This window comes from Elephantulus edwardii, unplaced genomic scaffold, assembly GCF_000299155.1.
Source record: "Elephantulus edwardii isolate Elephantulus edwardi_28Jun2011 unplaced genomic scaffold, EleEdw1.0 scaffold00089, whole genome shotgun sequence".
NCBI lineage: Eukaryota > Metazoa > Chordata > Mammalia > Macroscelidea > Macroscelididae > Elephantulus > Elephantulus edwardii.
Window position 1 is genome coordinate 2,642,762 of NW_006399839.1, and position 15,711 is coordinate 2,658,472.

Here is a 15,711-nt window from a genome sequence, read left to right on the forward strand (position 1 = left end):
TATGGAGATTGATTTTGGAATTTAGATTCACTGCTAACAATTGTGCTTAGCCGTACATGTTCATATCCTTGAAGATGTATCATGGAAATGTTGCAGCCTAGAAGATACAAATTTAACTAACAAGTTAAAAGTACATGAGTCAAAAGTTAAAAAGCAATAATATTCTGGGTAGAGGTTCTAAGAGTGGCACAAATCAAGTTACAGAGGGAAGGTGGTTCTTACAATAAAAGGCCTATAGACTAGCACTTTGTCTATTGCAATGCTAGTGTTTTTATACTTGTACTTCATTGCTTTGAAAGATTTGTTGCTCTCTAGAACTTATGAATGGTCACAAAGCATCAAAACTTTAGTGCTCCTCATTAGAACCTATGTGGCATCTGGTGGGATTGGCCAGGACAGCACTGCCTACTCACTTCAGCCTGGTGGGCCATTCTGTTCTTCCACTGTGGACTTGAGCAAATCCCTCTTTGGATGTTACAGTGGCAACCTTTGAAAGTGGATTATTTTAAAAAAAATATTATTTTTTAAAAATCTCCTTGAGAAAGTCTCCAATAATGAATGTTTTCCAGAATCTATACTCTTGGATAACTTGGCTGTCCCATCCCATTGCTATTGTCTTCAAACTGTAATCTGCTTATGGTACAAGAAGAGGAGATAGTTTTGTGGTTTGGTGTTTTTTGGTGGTTCCCCCCCCCCCCAATTTTCTTTTCTCTCAGTGTAATCAAGCAGCTGGTTTAGGAGTAAAGTGAAATGAATATCAGATCGATATATGTATTTGTTGTTGACAAAAGAGCTGGAAACCATGCCGTTTTCAGTGACAGTAACAATCATTTCTTGGGATCTGTGCCAAGCCTTCACATATATTATTCCATGTTCTCACAGCTGCCCTAAGAAGTTATGATGTTGGGTACACATAGTATAGGTCTCATGGCGGCAGGTAGGGTGGCCGAACTGGGATTATCTGTGCTCTATACCGCCGTGACACTGGACTGCATTCCAGAGATCATGGTGATTGGGATCCAGGAGGATGAGGTAGCAAGCAGCCCTGCTTTCCAGGATGAGGATGGAGCCTGTACAGACCAAAGGTGGAAAGACAGTGAGATCCTGCTACCAGGAGAGTGAGTTTCTGTTGAGAAAATTCAGAAACAAAGATGATGATTTCTGATGCTCTGTCCTCTCAGGGGAGCCCAGAAATCAGTTTCGAGGGAGCCCTGAGTAGGTCTGATTTCAGAAGGCAATGCCTGGCAGGCAGATCTATTGGTGAAACACAGAATAGAGTGTCAGTTTAAATGGGTGCAGGCTTTTCTGAGCCTTTGTTCTGGTTAGATGAGGATAAAGAACTTACTTTTCCTTTCTCTCTCTGTTGGTGTTTTTTTTTTGTTTGTTTGTTTTTTTAAAAACAAACCCTTATTCCTTGTTGGTAGACTTTGTTCACGTCACTGTAGTCACAGTGAGAGAAAGCTGAAGGCAGACCATAGACCACTGGTGTGCCACTGAAGAGTGTAAAGTGAAGGAGTATCATTGTCTTTGGACGGGGAGGTGACGTCTCTTACTCTTGACTAGTGAATCTGGGTAGTTGAGGGAGAAACCCTAGCCTGACATTATACCAATGACTTTCCACTATTATTTTGGGCAGATTACCATCAGATTACACTTGCAGATTATTTTTTTTTTCCTGTCCCTTCACCCCCTCTGGTGGCCAATATTTCTCTCCTAATGTAACATTCTGTTCCTTTGTTGCCCACAGAGAGCTGTCAACTCAGTGCTGCTTTTTCTTCTCTTGTTGGGTGTCTTTGGGTTAGTTCTGATTCATAGCAATCCCTTGCACAACACAATGAAACCCTGCCCAGCCCTGTGCCATCCTCACATTCATTCCTGTGTTTGAGCCATTATTGCAGCCAAAGTGTCAGTTCATCTCATTGAGAGTCTTCCCTCTTTTTCACAGATCCTCTACTTTACCAAGCATGGTGCCCTTTTATCCCCCCATGGTGCTTTTTTTGAATGGACTGGTCACTTTGGATAACATGTCCAAAGTATGTGAAAAGAGGGCACATCACCTTTACTTCTAAAGAACATTTTGGTTGTATGTCTTCTGAGAGAGATGTGTTCATTCTTTTGACAGTCCATGTTCTAGTCACTAGATGTCATCAGTTCTTTTTTCGGTGGTCTTTAGTCGTCGTCCAGCTTTTGTGTGCATATAGGATGGTTGCCAATGCCAAGTTCGGGTGCACTTCTTTCAGGAGGTCTTTTGCAGCAGGTTTGCCCAGTGTAATATGTGATTTTTCTTTCTTTTTTAAAATTTTAAATTGATTTTAATGAAAATTTACAGAGACTTTGGATTTCCATTCATTCATTGTTGCACTTTTCTCCCTGCCCACCCCTCCCCCTTGTGATTTTCTTTCTTAACTGCTTCTTCTGTGGGCATTGATCATGGGTGAATCCTTGGCCATTTTCATCTTTTTATCATGATGTTGCTTATTGATCCATTTGTGAGAACTACTGTTTTCCTTGTGTTGATGTGTAATCCATAGTGAAGGCTATAGTCTTTGATCTTTATAAAGAAATGTTCAAGTCCTGTTTGCTTTCAACAAGTAAGGTGTTACTTGCTTAACTCAGGGTGTTGATGAATTTTCCTCCAATCTGGTTACTACAGCTTTCACATAGTCTAACTTTTTTGGGGTACATGATCAGCACATAGACTGAATAAGTATGTAAAAAGATACCATACCTTACCTGATTTTAAATCATGCCATGTTTTCTTGTTCTGTCCAAACCACTGCTTTCTGGTGTATGTATAAGGTTCCACATATGTCCTGGAATTGCCATTCTTCGCATTATCATCTAGAATTTATTATTGTTCACATACTCCAGCACCTTTGCATACCCAGTAAAACACAGATAAACATTATTCTAGTATTCTCCGTTTTCAACTAAAATCTGACAAGAGTATAATTGATAGTCCTTCTTCTGTATCTTCTGAATCCGACTTTCTTGTAGTTCCTTGTTGATGTTCTGCTATAGCTTTTAAAATTATCTTCAAGATTTTACTTGTGTGTGATAATAATGATACTGTTTGATAATTTCTGCATTCTGTTGCATCACCTTTCTTTATATGGGTCTCTTCCAGTTGATTGACTAGACAAGGTCTTCAAGTTCCTTGGCAGAGATAAATGGATGCTTTTGGGGTTACATCCATTTGTTGAACCATCTTGACTGCTGATCCTTTGTTCTCTGGAGCCTTGTTTTCACCACCATTCGTTCGTCATTTTGTTGTGCTCTGGTGACTCGAGTGTTGCCATGATGCCGGCAGTTGTGCCACCAGTCTTTCAAATGCAGGACAGTCTGCTTTGGTGGACGGGTTTCATCGGAGTTTCCTTGCTAACACTGGCTAGGAAGGAAGACCTGGTGCTCTGCTTTTAAAATATTGACCAATGAAAACCTTGCAAATAGCAGGAGAACTTTGCCTGAGATGGTGCTGAAAGGTAAACCTCTCTTATTGGAAGGTATGTAGAATACAGTTTACCCCCTACAGATCCTTGGTGACCCTGATACTTAGCCTTGCAAATGTTTTTGCAATCACTTGCCACAAAGCTCAGATTCTTAGCCTTGAGACTCCTATATAGACAGAAATGTGATTTAAGAAAGCTCTTTAACTCTGATTTTTGGTAGCATCTTAATCAGTCCTCTCCGTCCCTTAAAAAATGCTGAGGTGATTTTCTGCTTTGAGAATTCAGCCTTGCAGAGCATTAAGATGGGTTGCATTTTAAGAGGGGAATTAACAGTTTGCCCGCTATCAGTAAGTTACGGATGTCAGCCGAAGCTGATTAAAAATGAAGTTTATGAAACAAATTCTGCTGGGACAATGCCTTTGAGCTGTGGTGCTGGAGAAGAGTGTTGAATACATACCATGGATTACAAGGAGAACAAACAAGTTTGTCCTGGAGAGGGTTAAACCAGGCTGCTCCTTGGAGTCAAGTATTCTGAAGCTGTGTCTGGCATACTTTGGACATATTTCAAGGAGGGACCAGTCCTTGGAGAGGGACATCATGTTTGGGAGAGTGGAGGGACAGCACAGGAGAGAACGACCCTCAATGAGATGGATCGATTCAGTAATTGGGGTAGTGGGAGTAGGTGTGCCAGAAATGGTGAGGTTCACACACAGGATAGAGCAGAGTTTAGGGCTCTTGTAAATAGGGTCTCTCTGAGTCGCAAGCGTCTTGAAGTCAAATAACAACAAACAACAACAACTGGGACAAGGCACTCGACTTTCCTGAGCTTTGGCAGGTGGCATTGGGAACAGGCAGAGGGACACATCGACACACTTGGCTTTTCTCTGTTTCACAACTCATATTTCTTTGTGTTACCAGGATCGTCATGACAGCCTTATCTCTCAAATAAAGCCTCTTACCTCATCTCTAATTGCTTATCCAAAGACGGGCGAGCTCTAATTTCTCTGCATTAATAAATGACACCGAAGAAGAAAAGCTTTGTTTGCACTGGCTCGCTCAGGTTAACCAGCGTAACCCCCTGAGTGCATTAGGAAACCTTGCGGGTCTCAGCGGCCGGGGAGAGATGGCGTGCACCTCAATCACGAGCCGCCTTTCGTTTATTTACTTTTTACTCATGTTCACGGCCCTGCTCTCCTCTCCCCAATGAAAACACGTCAGTGACCGGGGTCAGTGTTTCTCCATCTGTGGGTCCTTGCTCTCCTTTAAGTTAGGGATGCAGCAGTTTTCCTGGGAGGAAGGCTGGCTTCCATGATTTTTTCCTCCTCTTTTTCTTAAAAAAAAAACTTTATTTGAGCAAAAGTTTACAGAGCAAACTGACTTCCCATTCAGTAGTTAAGTACTTGGTTATTAACTGAAAGGTCAGAGGTTCGGACCCCCCAGGTCATCCGAGGGAGAAAGATGTGTCAATGTGCTTCCATTAAGGTTACAGCGTGCTGGGAGCAAAGTGGGCAGTTCTCCTCTATCCTAGAGAGTCACTGACTTGGAATCAACTCAGTGGCAGTAGGTCACCCGGATTGCAATACACCTGTTATTGTTGGGTACCATAAAGTCAGAACTGACCATCCAGATGGTTTCCAGAGGCACTTAATTGCATGGGGGAAGATTGCTTGTCTTTCTCCCACAGAGCAGCTGATGGCCTTTGGGATTGCAGCATAGCTTCTTACCACTAGGCCACCAAAGGTCTTTTCAATACACCTAGTTTTCTTTTTTAAAAGCAGATCTAGTGGGATACTGTGTAACATGTTAGGCTGCTAACTGAAGGTTGGTGGTTAGAATCTACCAGCTGCTCCTTGGGAGAAAGATGGGATGTCTCTTCTCGTGAAGAGAAACCCAGTGGCAGGTTGTGAGGAATTGAAGTTGCTAGGATGACCGTGGGTTTCATTTCCGAAGCTTTGCTGGGAATGACCTGGATTTCCTACATTTCCTATTCATGAGGAGAGCAGGTCTGTGAGGGTTGGAGAACCTTTTGGTTCTGAATTAGTTCTCTCACTGTACTCTGTGAAACGGAGAGAACACTTTGCTTTTCCTGGGTAAAGATGTGATCAGCCTTGCCCCCATGACTGACTACCCGTGACTACCTCTGTAAAGGGGCCTCTAAATAGGAGCTATTTTCATACACCAGGAAACTTAATTTCCTTTCTCTTTTTTTCCCTCAGAATGAAATGGATGATGTACCCTTCTTTGATGTCCAGCTGCCTTATGAATTGGCAATTAATATATTTCAGTACCTGGACAGGAAGGATCTTGGAAGGTGTGCACAGGTAAGTTCTTGTTAACCTCTTTTTCAGACGTGCCTATAATGTGTGCCTAAGTATATGAATCAAAACAAGGCCCCAGGAATTGGTGTATTTCAACAAACAGTGCTGCCCTAGATGTGCTCACCAAGGTGTGCCAAGAAATTGGGAACACAACCACCTGGCCAACTGACTGGAAGAGATGTGTGTTTGTTCCCATTCCAAAGAAGGGTGATCTGACAGTGTGGAAATTATTGAACAGTATCATTAATATCACATGCAAGCAAGATCCTGATAAAGATTATCCAAAAACAACTTGAACAGCACATCAACAGAGAACTGCCAGAAGTGCAGGCTGGGTTTAGAAGAGGTTGTGGTACTAAGGATATTGTAGGTAATGTTAGATGGATCTTCGCTGAAAGCCGGGAATACCAAAGGAATGTCTGTGTGTGTTTCATTGACTATGCAAAGGCGTTTGACTGTGTGGACCACAACAAACTCTGGTTAACTCTGAGAAGAATGGGAATCCCAGAACACTTGATTGTGCTTATGTGAAACCTATACTTGGACCAGGATGCAGTCATCAGAACAGAGCATGAAAACTCTACATGGTTCAAAATTGGGAAGGGTGTACACCAGAGATGTGTATTATCTCCATACCTTTTCAATCTTTATGCAGAACAGATTATCTGGGAGGCTGGCTCTGTAAAGAGAAATGTGGCATCAGGATTGGAGGAAACTCAACAACAATCTGTGTTATGCAGATGACACAACCCTGCTTGCTGAAACTGAGGAGGATCTGAAGTGCTTGCTGCAGAAGGTCAAGGATTGCAGCCTATAATATGGATTGAAGCTCAACATCAAGAAAACAAAGATTCTCACCACTGGGCCAATTGACAGCATTGTAATGAATGGTAAAGAGATTGAGATTATAAACAGCTTTAGTTTGCTTGGCTTTACAATCAACACTTTACAAAAGCAACCAGGAAATTAAAAGATGTATTGCACTGGGAAAATCTACTGTTAGAGATCTTTCCAAAGTACTGAAGAGCAGTGATGTCAGTCTGGAGACTAAGGTGTGCCTGATACAGGCCATGGTCTTTGCAGTCACTTGTTATGTATCAGAGAGCTGGACAGTGAGTAGGGATGATAGAAGGATGCCTTTGAGCTGTGGTGCTGGAGAAGAATATTGAATATACCATGACTGCTAAGAGAATGAACAGGTTCGTTCTGGAGAGGGTTAAATTAGGCTGCTCCTTGGAAACAAGGATTCTAGAGCTTTGTCTTACATACTCTGGACATGTTACCAGGAGGGGCCAGTCCTTGGAGAGGGATGTCATACTTGGGAGGGTGGAGGGACAGCACAGGAGAGGAAGACCTTTGATGAGATGCATTGACTCAGTGACTGGGGTAAAGGGGGTAGATATATCAGAGACAATAAGATTGGCACAGGATAGAGTAGGGTTTAGGGCTGTTGTACATAGGGTTGCTATAAGTTGCAGATGAATTGATGACACATTACAACAACAACAAGTGTAAGAATCGCCCCGTGAACAGAGATTTCCTTAACAGGAAAACTTGACTTTAAAGCATTAATGAATTTGCTTAACAGCTGCACTTGAAGGAATGAACGCAGCCTTAAACTGAAGGGATGGTGTCCTGCAACACCACTTGGTATTCATCTCCTTGTCACCGACTCTACCTTCTGAGTCCCAGCTGACCTTGGCAGGGTGCCCAAGTCTGACAGCTGTGTTTGGCCTTCATGGAGCCAGCCTGTGCTGCTCATGCAGAGATGTGAGCCAGGAGTTCAGTCGCAGTTGTTGCTGATCAGTAAATGGGGGGTCCACACAGAGCTAGCACAGTGCAGTCATGTATCAGAGAGGTACCCTGTAACCACCAGATTCCTGCTCATTAAGGTATGAGGCGTGTGAGAACCGAGATGTGAGAACTGAGGGAACTTCTGATATGTGTTACTGACTCCTGCCTGCTTGCTCTGGTCATGGGCCTGTGAAGGAGTCCACTGGGAGTTTTTATCCAGAGCACTTGAATGTGTGCACAAATAATGGTGAGTGAAAAAAAATGCAAATACAGATTCAGGTAGGGCCAAAGAGCTCTGTGGTACAGGGGCTAAAGTGCTGTGTTGCCAGCAGGAAAGTCATTGGTTTGAATCTCCAGTTGCTCTACAGCAGACAAATATGGCAGTCTACTTCTATGACAGTCCCAGCCTTGAAAACCCAGTGGAACAGCTTAACTCTGTCCTGTAGGAGGAATCAACCCAATAGCAGGGAGTTGGGAGTTTTGGTTTTGAGGCGGTTGTTGTGTATTATGGAGCTGGAACTGACCCATAGCTGACCCTCAGCAGATTTTCAGAGGTAGTAAATAGCACAGGAAGAGATTGCCCATCTTTCTTGCTGGTGGATTTGATCTGTGTACCTTTGGGATTACAGCACTGCCCCTTACCGCTAGGCTACCAGAGCTCCCTGATATTGGTGGTGTTAGGTGCTGACTTGGAATTGCTCAAGTATGACTTATAAAGACCCTATAAACAGCTGACCTGAATCCTGCCCTGCCCTATACCATCCGCACCAGTCACTGGTATAGGTTCTGGTGATTCCAGATTTGTCACCTGCTCTTGGGTGATACTGATGTGGCCATGGCTGCACGTCAGAGACAAGGGGTTTGGCGAACAGAATTGTCTTTTTGTTTTAGGTGAAGAGTTTAGAATTGATTTCTCCCAAGTGTTGTAATTTGCTTAACATTTGGCTTTTAATGAACAAATGTGTTCCCCAGAAGATACGGAAGTATCCAGTTGTTAACTCCTCAAGAATTCAGTTGTCTAGTTGTTCACAAATCTATCCATGGAGTCTGTGATGATTTCACACTTCAGGAGAAAGAGCTCAGTAAAACTAGGTTGGTTGGTAGGAGAGCTTCACAGTAAAGCTATCACTACAGATGTGAAGTTAATATATGAAGGTGGTGAAAACTGAGGCCAATGTTAGAGGTTTGAGCTTGCTACTTGTGGCAGTTAGTGATGCAGGGCAGTTGAATGTCTCGGGTAGCATTATTTCTTCCTGAAGGATTTTTCTTCTTGAATATGAATTTGAAAATATTTTTTTGTGTGTTCTTGATTGCCATAATGTTACTTAAGCAGGGCTGTTGGCCAGTATTTTCCTAGCAGAGTACATTTTTCGGAAAAATGATGGAAATGATTTAAATGGTAAGTCACTAAATAAAAATTTGCTTAAGTGTACACCTTACTCTGGGCCTATCGATTGCGTCAAGTCAGAGGACCTAATTGTCTTTCTCTTTCCCCTTGGAAATTTGATTTGTTATACTCTAACTTTACATGTTGGCCACGCTCCCAAGAGTTGAAAACAAGAGTGTAGCTAAATGAGTCCAGCTCCTGGATTTCAGCCTGATGCTGTGAGATGAAGTCTTGGAACAGTCTAATAGCTAGCTGCCTTACACAAAGTCAGCATTAGGCGATAAAAATCTTCATTCTTACTAGGGAGCTGCTGTTTAAGGACTCATTTCTTTTAACATTGCTTTTTGCTCTCTTGTTTTGTAGAGGGCCATGTGGCTTTCACATCTGCTGCTGGTTTTCTCATCCAAAGAGTTTATCAGTCAAAGATAGGATCGAGTGGGAGAAGAGATCCCCTCTTGGTACAATGGGGCTGCATTTCAGGGTAGATTGGTTATGCTGTCGAGATTATTCTGCAGGTGTGAACAGTTTAATTTGCAGCACAGTAGTCCAATTGTCCACCAGAATCCTTCTCTCTTTGGCCAGTTGGATTTGTTGTTGAGCCTGGTTTTCAGTGCACATGGATAAGAATGGAAAGTTTCTTAAAGGAACCCTCTCATGATGGACTGTGCCTGGGGTGGGGTTGGGGCTGCTTGTGACACCCGACAATTCTCGGTGCTTTCCCACTAAGAGAACAGTGGATGGCTGGTGGTTTGTAGAATTGGCTTTGATTGTGTGAATACTAAAACACAAACTACAGAGTAATAAAAATAAGTAGCATTTTTATTTGTTGCTTGTGGTGCTTTTATTTTTAAAAGAGGGAAGCAGCCCTTCTGCTGAATGGAGTGCCCTGCTGCTTTATGGTTTTATTTTAGAGGTCTCATTCTCGCTTCCCCCACTAAACCTCTCCCCATACTCCTCTCTCACTCTCTCTCCCCTCACTCTTTAATCTCGGTGCCTTGGGATTTTAGAGAAATTGGACCAGTTATGTGGATTTGGCACCATGGACTATATATGCGCCCTTGGAGAAAACCTGTTTGCTAAGATCTTTATGCCAAGTTAGTAACTGACTAAACAGTAAGGAACCCTGGTTGGGGGGGGGGCGCTTTTGAAATTTAATGATGCCACAAATTATGTTGGAGAGCTGATTTTGCTTAGACTTTGTCACCTTTCCACGTCCCTTCTGTGTCTTTGTGCTTTCAGAGCTGAAGTCCCCCCACGTTGGTTTGCCCTTTTTTGTGAATGTCTGATGCTGACTGCTCTGGGTCCTTGTTATCAGTAGCTGTCCCTATAGAGATTAAGTATCTCCCAGAGAGGCTTTCATGCTGCAGCGTCTCTAAAACACTGAGTTTTAGTAAGACAAGTTAGGAGTTAGACAGTTCATTGAACTTCTTTATCATTTCACTACTTAAAATTTCACATTCGTCTTTTTGTGCATGTGTGTGTGCCCACAGGACTCCTGGCACTTCACTGGGTAATATTTTTAAAATTGCTAACAATTACAAAATCACAAGTGGTTTGTTTTTATGAGAAAAAGAAGTCTGCTGTTATATTCCAGCATGATTGATTCTGAGGAGTGATGACTTTTAGGCATTTATCAGCGTTTATTTTTTAGCATGTGCTCTGCTGAAGCTTTTTTTTTTTTTAAGAAAAAAACCCTTTTTATGTTGAAATAACTAAATTTATAGGAAGTTGTAAAAAAATAGTACAGAGAGGCCTGGCGTCGTCTTCACCTTGCTTTAGCATACATAACTATATTTCATGCAGAATCACAAGCAAGAAATGGGCAGGGGTACAATCCCCAGAGCTTATTTGGACCTTCCAGGTGGCATACACTTCTGTATATGTGTACATTTAGTTCTGTGAGCATTGTCATGTGCATGGGTTTATGTGGCTGCCAACCCAATAAAGATGCAGTATATTTGTTCATAAGGATCTGTATAGCTATAAGGGTGAGGACTTAAATTTATGATAAAATTAGTACGTAAAAGCAGGGGGGTGCCAAAATAAACAGGTGATTCTGGACTTAATGTCTAATATGTTAGATGATAATATTTGAAGTATGAAGGAAAATGTGATCTTACCTTCTTCCCTGCTTGTATGGAAAAGCCCTTCATGAAGTTCAGCACTCCGTGGCCAAGTGAGGCCAACTTGATTTGTATGGCAGAAATGACTGAAGACCTGCACTTGGTGGCAGGGCTCCCTCAATGCTTAACCCCCACTGCTGTTGCCACCTGACTTTTCTCCCCAGATACTGTGCAAGGTTCTTGTATCCTCAGACCCAGGCACCTTCAGGAGCTTCCCTGTGATTCACCTGACCACAGTCACTGCTGATTTTGAGGAGTGCAGGGAAAAGCCAGGCAGCTCTAGAAAAGAAAAAAGATTGCTGGCTAGTTGAACTAAGAATGGCAAAATATTATAATCATGGAGCTGAGTGATGTGTACATGGGAGTTGTTAAACTCTTCACTATGCCTTTATGTGCTTAAAATTTTCCATAATTTGAAAGATTATAAGGATAAAGCAAAGAATAAGAAAGGGTTGTACTTGTATAAGAAAGGCAGCACTTACTGAAGGCAATACTTGACAGGAACTGAGCTTGTTTGTATGTCCTTTGAAAAATCAAAGCAATCTGGGTTTTTTTTCTCCCCCAGTGTTTTTTTAAAAAGTTTCGCTTTACTACCTGTATGATAGCAAATTGAAAACAGCAACTTGAAAGATGGAAATCTTAAGGTCAGGAACTGAGGCCTGATAACGAGGAATAGGAACAGCTCAGAAAAGGATAGTGAGAATGGTTGTGTAACTCAAATATTCATCATCATCAAATTTTAAGTGTAGAAATAGCTGAATTGGTGTATGTTTTGTTGTATATATTCCTAGTCAGAACAGTAAAATAAATTTTAAAAGTTAGACTTATTCTCTCATGTAAGTATTTGCACAGGGCCTCCTGTATGCTCTGCTGTGACAGATAGTGTGTCCTTCCCAAGTAGACTTGTTAGATGAACATGTGGCTAGAACAGTGGCAGTTTCCCCTCCCTTTTCTGGGCCTCAGGGGTAACCCTATTCTAGGCAGAGCTAATAAAGCTCATTTTGGAGCCAAGGCCCCCCCCCCTTCCTCCTTTTAATGCTGCTACTCACAGTGGTGCTATAAAGCACAATGCTGGAGACACTTTTATTAGCAAAGTCTTGCAGCTGAGGCTCACTCAGTGGGGCTTTTACTGGGTAGGACCGTTCCAATTCTGGTGCATTAAAGAAAGACCATTAGGCCCTTTGGAAAATTCAGGCTTGTAAACTTGCTAGACTTAATATAACTTAAGAAATAAAAATGTTAGATTTCCTTTTGGTGGGACCCTTTAAACTGGGCTTGTAAAAGTTTTAACTAGGTTTTTTCCTTTCTTTTTCCTGGAGAAGGAAAAGATCTTCTGTAAAACTTTTCATTTTTGTTTTTCCTTTTTTTGAAAAAGTGCAACCTGCTTAAAAATGTTGACACTTTTCTGTCTGTAGTGCCTCATTCTAAGTGTAGTTCTGATTCCCGTTTTGGAAATAATTCCCGCCTCTAGCATTTGGTAAGTCCCTCACAGAACTGTTTTGTCTGTACTCCAGGATTTGAACTTTATCCTGAATATTACTTTCTGCAGAGTAAGCTCTTAGGTTTGGGGTAAGGTCTGATGCATCACAACATCAACTTTCTGTTCTCAGTTTTTCATCCAGTAAATCCTATTGTACACATTTCAGGTTGGGTTATTTAAAACTACTTGGCATTTTCCTTGAAGCTGATAGGAAAATCTGCTTTCAGCTTCAGAAGTTTTTTTAATGTCTGAGGGATTTGAGATTTCCTGAAAGCCAGTCCCTCTGAAAAGTATCCCCATTTGAATATGGCTGAAATTTGTAGCATTTTGTTCTTGTGAAAATCATTCTAGGATGTTTGATTTCATTGTGATCTTGTTTGTGATCACTGGATTGGTATTCTCCTACTAAAATGCTGGTGATTCAGGGTCTTCATCTGACAGAAGCCAGCTCTCTACTTAATGTCGGGACAGCAGAGTTCTAAAGATCACCATCTGTTTGAGGTTAGACTTGTGTTGCAAACTGACTATAAGGAGAGGGACCAGAATTTTCCCTCTGATGGTTCCTGTGCAGTTTCCCAGCCGTGGGGACGATGCCCGGTAGGAACGTGCATGAGCTGTCTCTCAGGTGGTGCGACAGTCATCAGCTTGGCAGGTTAAGGTGGAAATTAGTGCCCGGCACATAACTTACTTGACTGACCAGGAATTTATAGCTGTTGTTGTATTGTGCCGTCAGGTCAGAACCAACTCATAGCTCATTTTCCAGTGGGTTTTCAGAGGTGATAACTCACTTGGGAGGAGACTGCCCATCTTTCTCCCACAGAACAGTTGGTGGTTTGGAACTCAGTGACTTTAGGATTGCAGTGTAGCTTCTTACCACTTGGGCCACCAGAGAGAGCTGCCTGTGTTCTCTAAATGGTCTTGTGCATGGCACGGGTCTTCAGAGCTCTGGTCACATAGTCCTTAGGGAATTGAACTGCTAACCCAAAGACCAGACCTCTCTGGCAGTTTGAATCCACCGCAGCTCTGTCGGTCCCCTTCATGTCATTTACAGCCTCGGAAGCCCAATGGAGGGTCACTCTAGGTTGGTTCTGACTTGATGACAGTGAAGGTTTTATAAAGTCTTTTGGAATAGTCCTTCCTTGCAGAAAATGTTTTAAAACCAAAACAAGGACAAAACCCCACCCAAACCCCTTGCCATGAGGTTGATTCTGACTCCTGGTGACCCTCCAGTCGTTTTCTAGTTCTGTGACTGTTGGCAGGAGCAGACTGCTTTATTTCCCAGGGATTGACTAGTGGATTGAAACTGTCCACCTTTCTTCAGTTAGAAGTAACACACTGTACCACGGGACAGGAGGAATTTAGGAACCAATGAAGTTTGGGAAATGCAGCTTCTTAAAGCTCTTTAGAGATTGTGGCACTTAACAGCTTATTAAAAGCTCCGAGAAGACCTGCAGTGAAGAATCATGCTACTTTCATTTAAAGTTATCTGACAGCAAAATCCTTTTCTCAAGTAATTTATTAACCTCCCGAGGTGCTGCTGTACTGAACATGTTTTGGGAAATCTGTACTGAATTCATGACTATATTTATGTGATCTCTTTGCTGTTCCTCAGCCTTTGTGCCTGCACAGTTATGTTCCATTAATTTATTTTCCACTCGTAAAAAAGGCCTGTGTAACCCAAAGGTCAGAGAAAACTGCCCTGTGTTTAGTTAGTATTTTCTGCTTTAGAGAACCCAGGAGGATCTTGGAATGCCACTGCTTATCTTACACTTACTTAACCCCATATTCCAAGATTCTCTTAGGGGAAGAAGGGTACTGCTCTGGACAGTTCAAATTATGGCCTGTTCCATCACAGCGGATGTTGATGTTGGTCTATCTCTATCTTCAGGATTTCTCAGCTCTCAAACTCTGGCACAGACGGACAGACACACCACCTGGGTGTCACTGGTAGTAGGCTCAGCTGGGGACCCAGCATGCCAGGAATAAAACTATGGGCAAATGTGTTGTATCTGTTCAGAGCTGGAACTCTGGCATTATTGAGGCATTTTCCCAGCTTTACTGCTTGACCACTTGTCACCACATGCGGGTTTGTTCCCTGACACCTTTATGCCAGGATGGGCTATGCTGCTGGACAATGGTGTGGTTAAGTGGATTTGTAATGGATACTGTGGCCATACCCGGCTGCTTAATGAATCCCTGTCAGCCTGGCGGGAGGGCTCTGGTGCTTTGCCACAGCGTGTCATCCTCAGCCCCATCTTGGTTCACTTTTTTCCCCTTTAAATAATTAAGACGTGAATCCCCACAGATGTTATTTTTATTAGGTTTGCAGGTAACTTACAGATGGGAGAAGTAGCTAATGCAGTGGATGGCAGATTTGAGATTCATAGAGTATCTGAGGAGTTTAAAATGCAGAACGAGGTGGGATTTAAAGCCCAGATTCGTTGCAGGGTACTCAGTCCTGACTCATACTGACCGTATAGGACAGAGCAGAACTGCCCCATAGTCTTTCCAAGACTGGATATTTACGGAAGCAGACTGCCACAGCTTTCTTCTATGGGGCACTGAGTGGGGTGGAACAAAGGACCTTTAGATTTGCAGCCAGGCACTTAACCACTGTGTATCAGGATTCCTGTAAGTCAGGCTCGGTCAACGATAACAGGTTGCTTCTTAAAATATTGAACTTCAGTATATAAAAAGGTGTGTCAAAAAGATTCAGAAGAATATGAACATTGAATTCAAATTACAGTTGGGAGAAGACATGATCTTTGAAAGATGCATTACAGTTTTAAGCTTATTAGTAGTAATAATTTGATTCTTAAGCAGAGTGATGAGTCCACAGTATTATTTATAGCCTTGCCTTTGCTTTAAATTCTTGTTGTTCATTGCTGTTGAGTCGATCACCACTCATAGTGACCTAATGAACAGACGACCTAAAACGTTCCTATAACTATTGTAGTTTCTCAAAGTTCATAGAGTTTCCAGAGGCATGTTGTTTAGGAAGTGGATGCCACTCCTCCTTCCAAGCCTTTTTTTTTAAAATTTTTTTTATTGGGAAAAACATATTGGGGGTACAAGGAGGTGAGGATTGGGGGCAGAAGGGTGAGGATGGGCCAGGATGCAGTTGCAGAGCTGCATAGTTTGGTCGGTGGGGGGAGCAGGT

The 15,711-nt window shown here is 42.4% G+C and overlaps 1 protein-coding gene across 1 annotated transcript in view; it reads left to right on the plus strand.

The window, feature by feature from the left end:
• The window catches only part of FBXW8 (F-box and WD repeat domain containing 8), a 144,371-nt gene that overhangs the window by 15,277 nt on the left and 113,383 nt on the right, over positions 1-15,711 (plus strand). Inside the window, exon 2 of the mRNA XM_006890494.1 lies at positions 5,666-5,770. Within this exon, the coding sequence (XP_006890556.1) occupies positions 5,666-5,770 (105 nt within the window). The remainder of the gene's footprint in view (positions 1-5,665; positions 5,771-15,711) is intronic.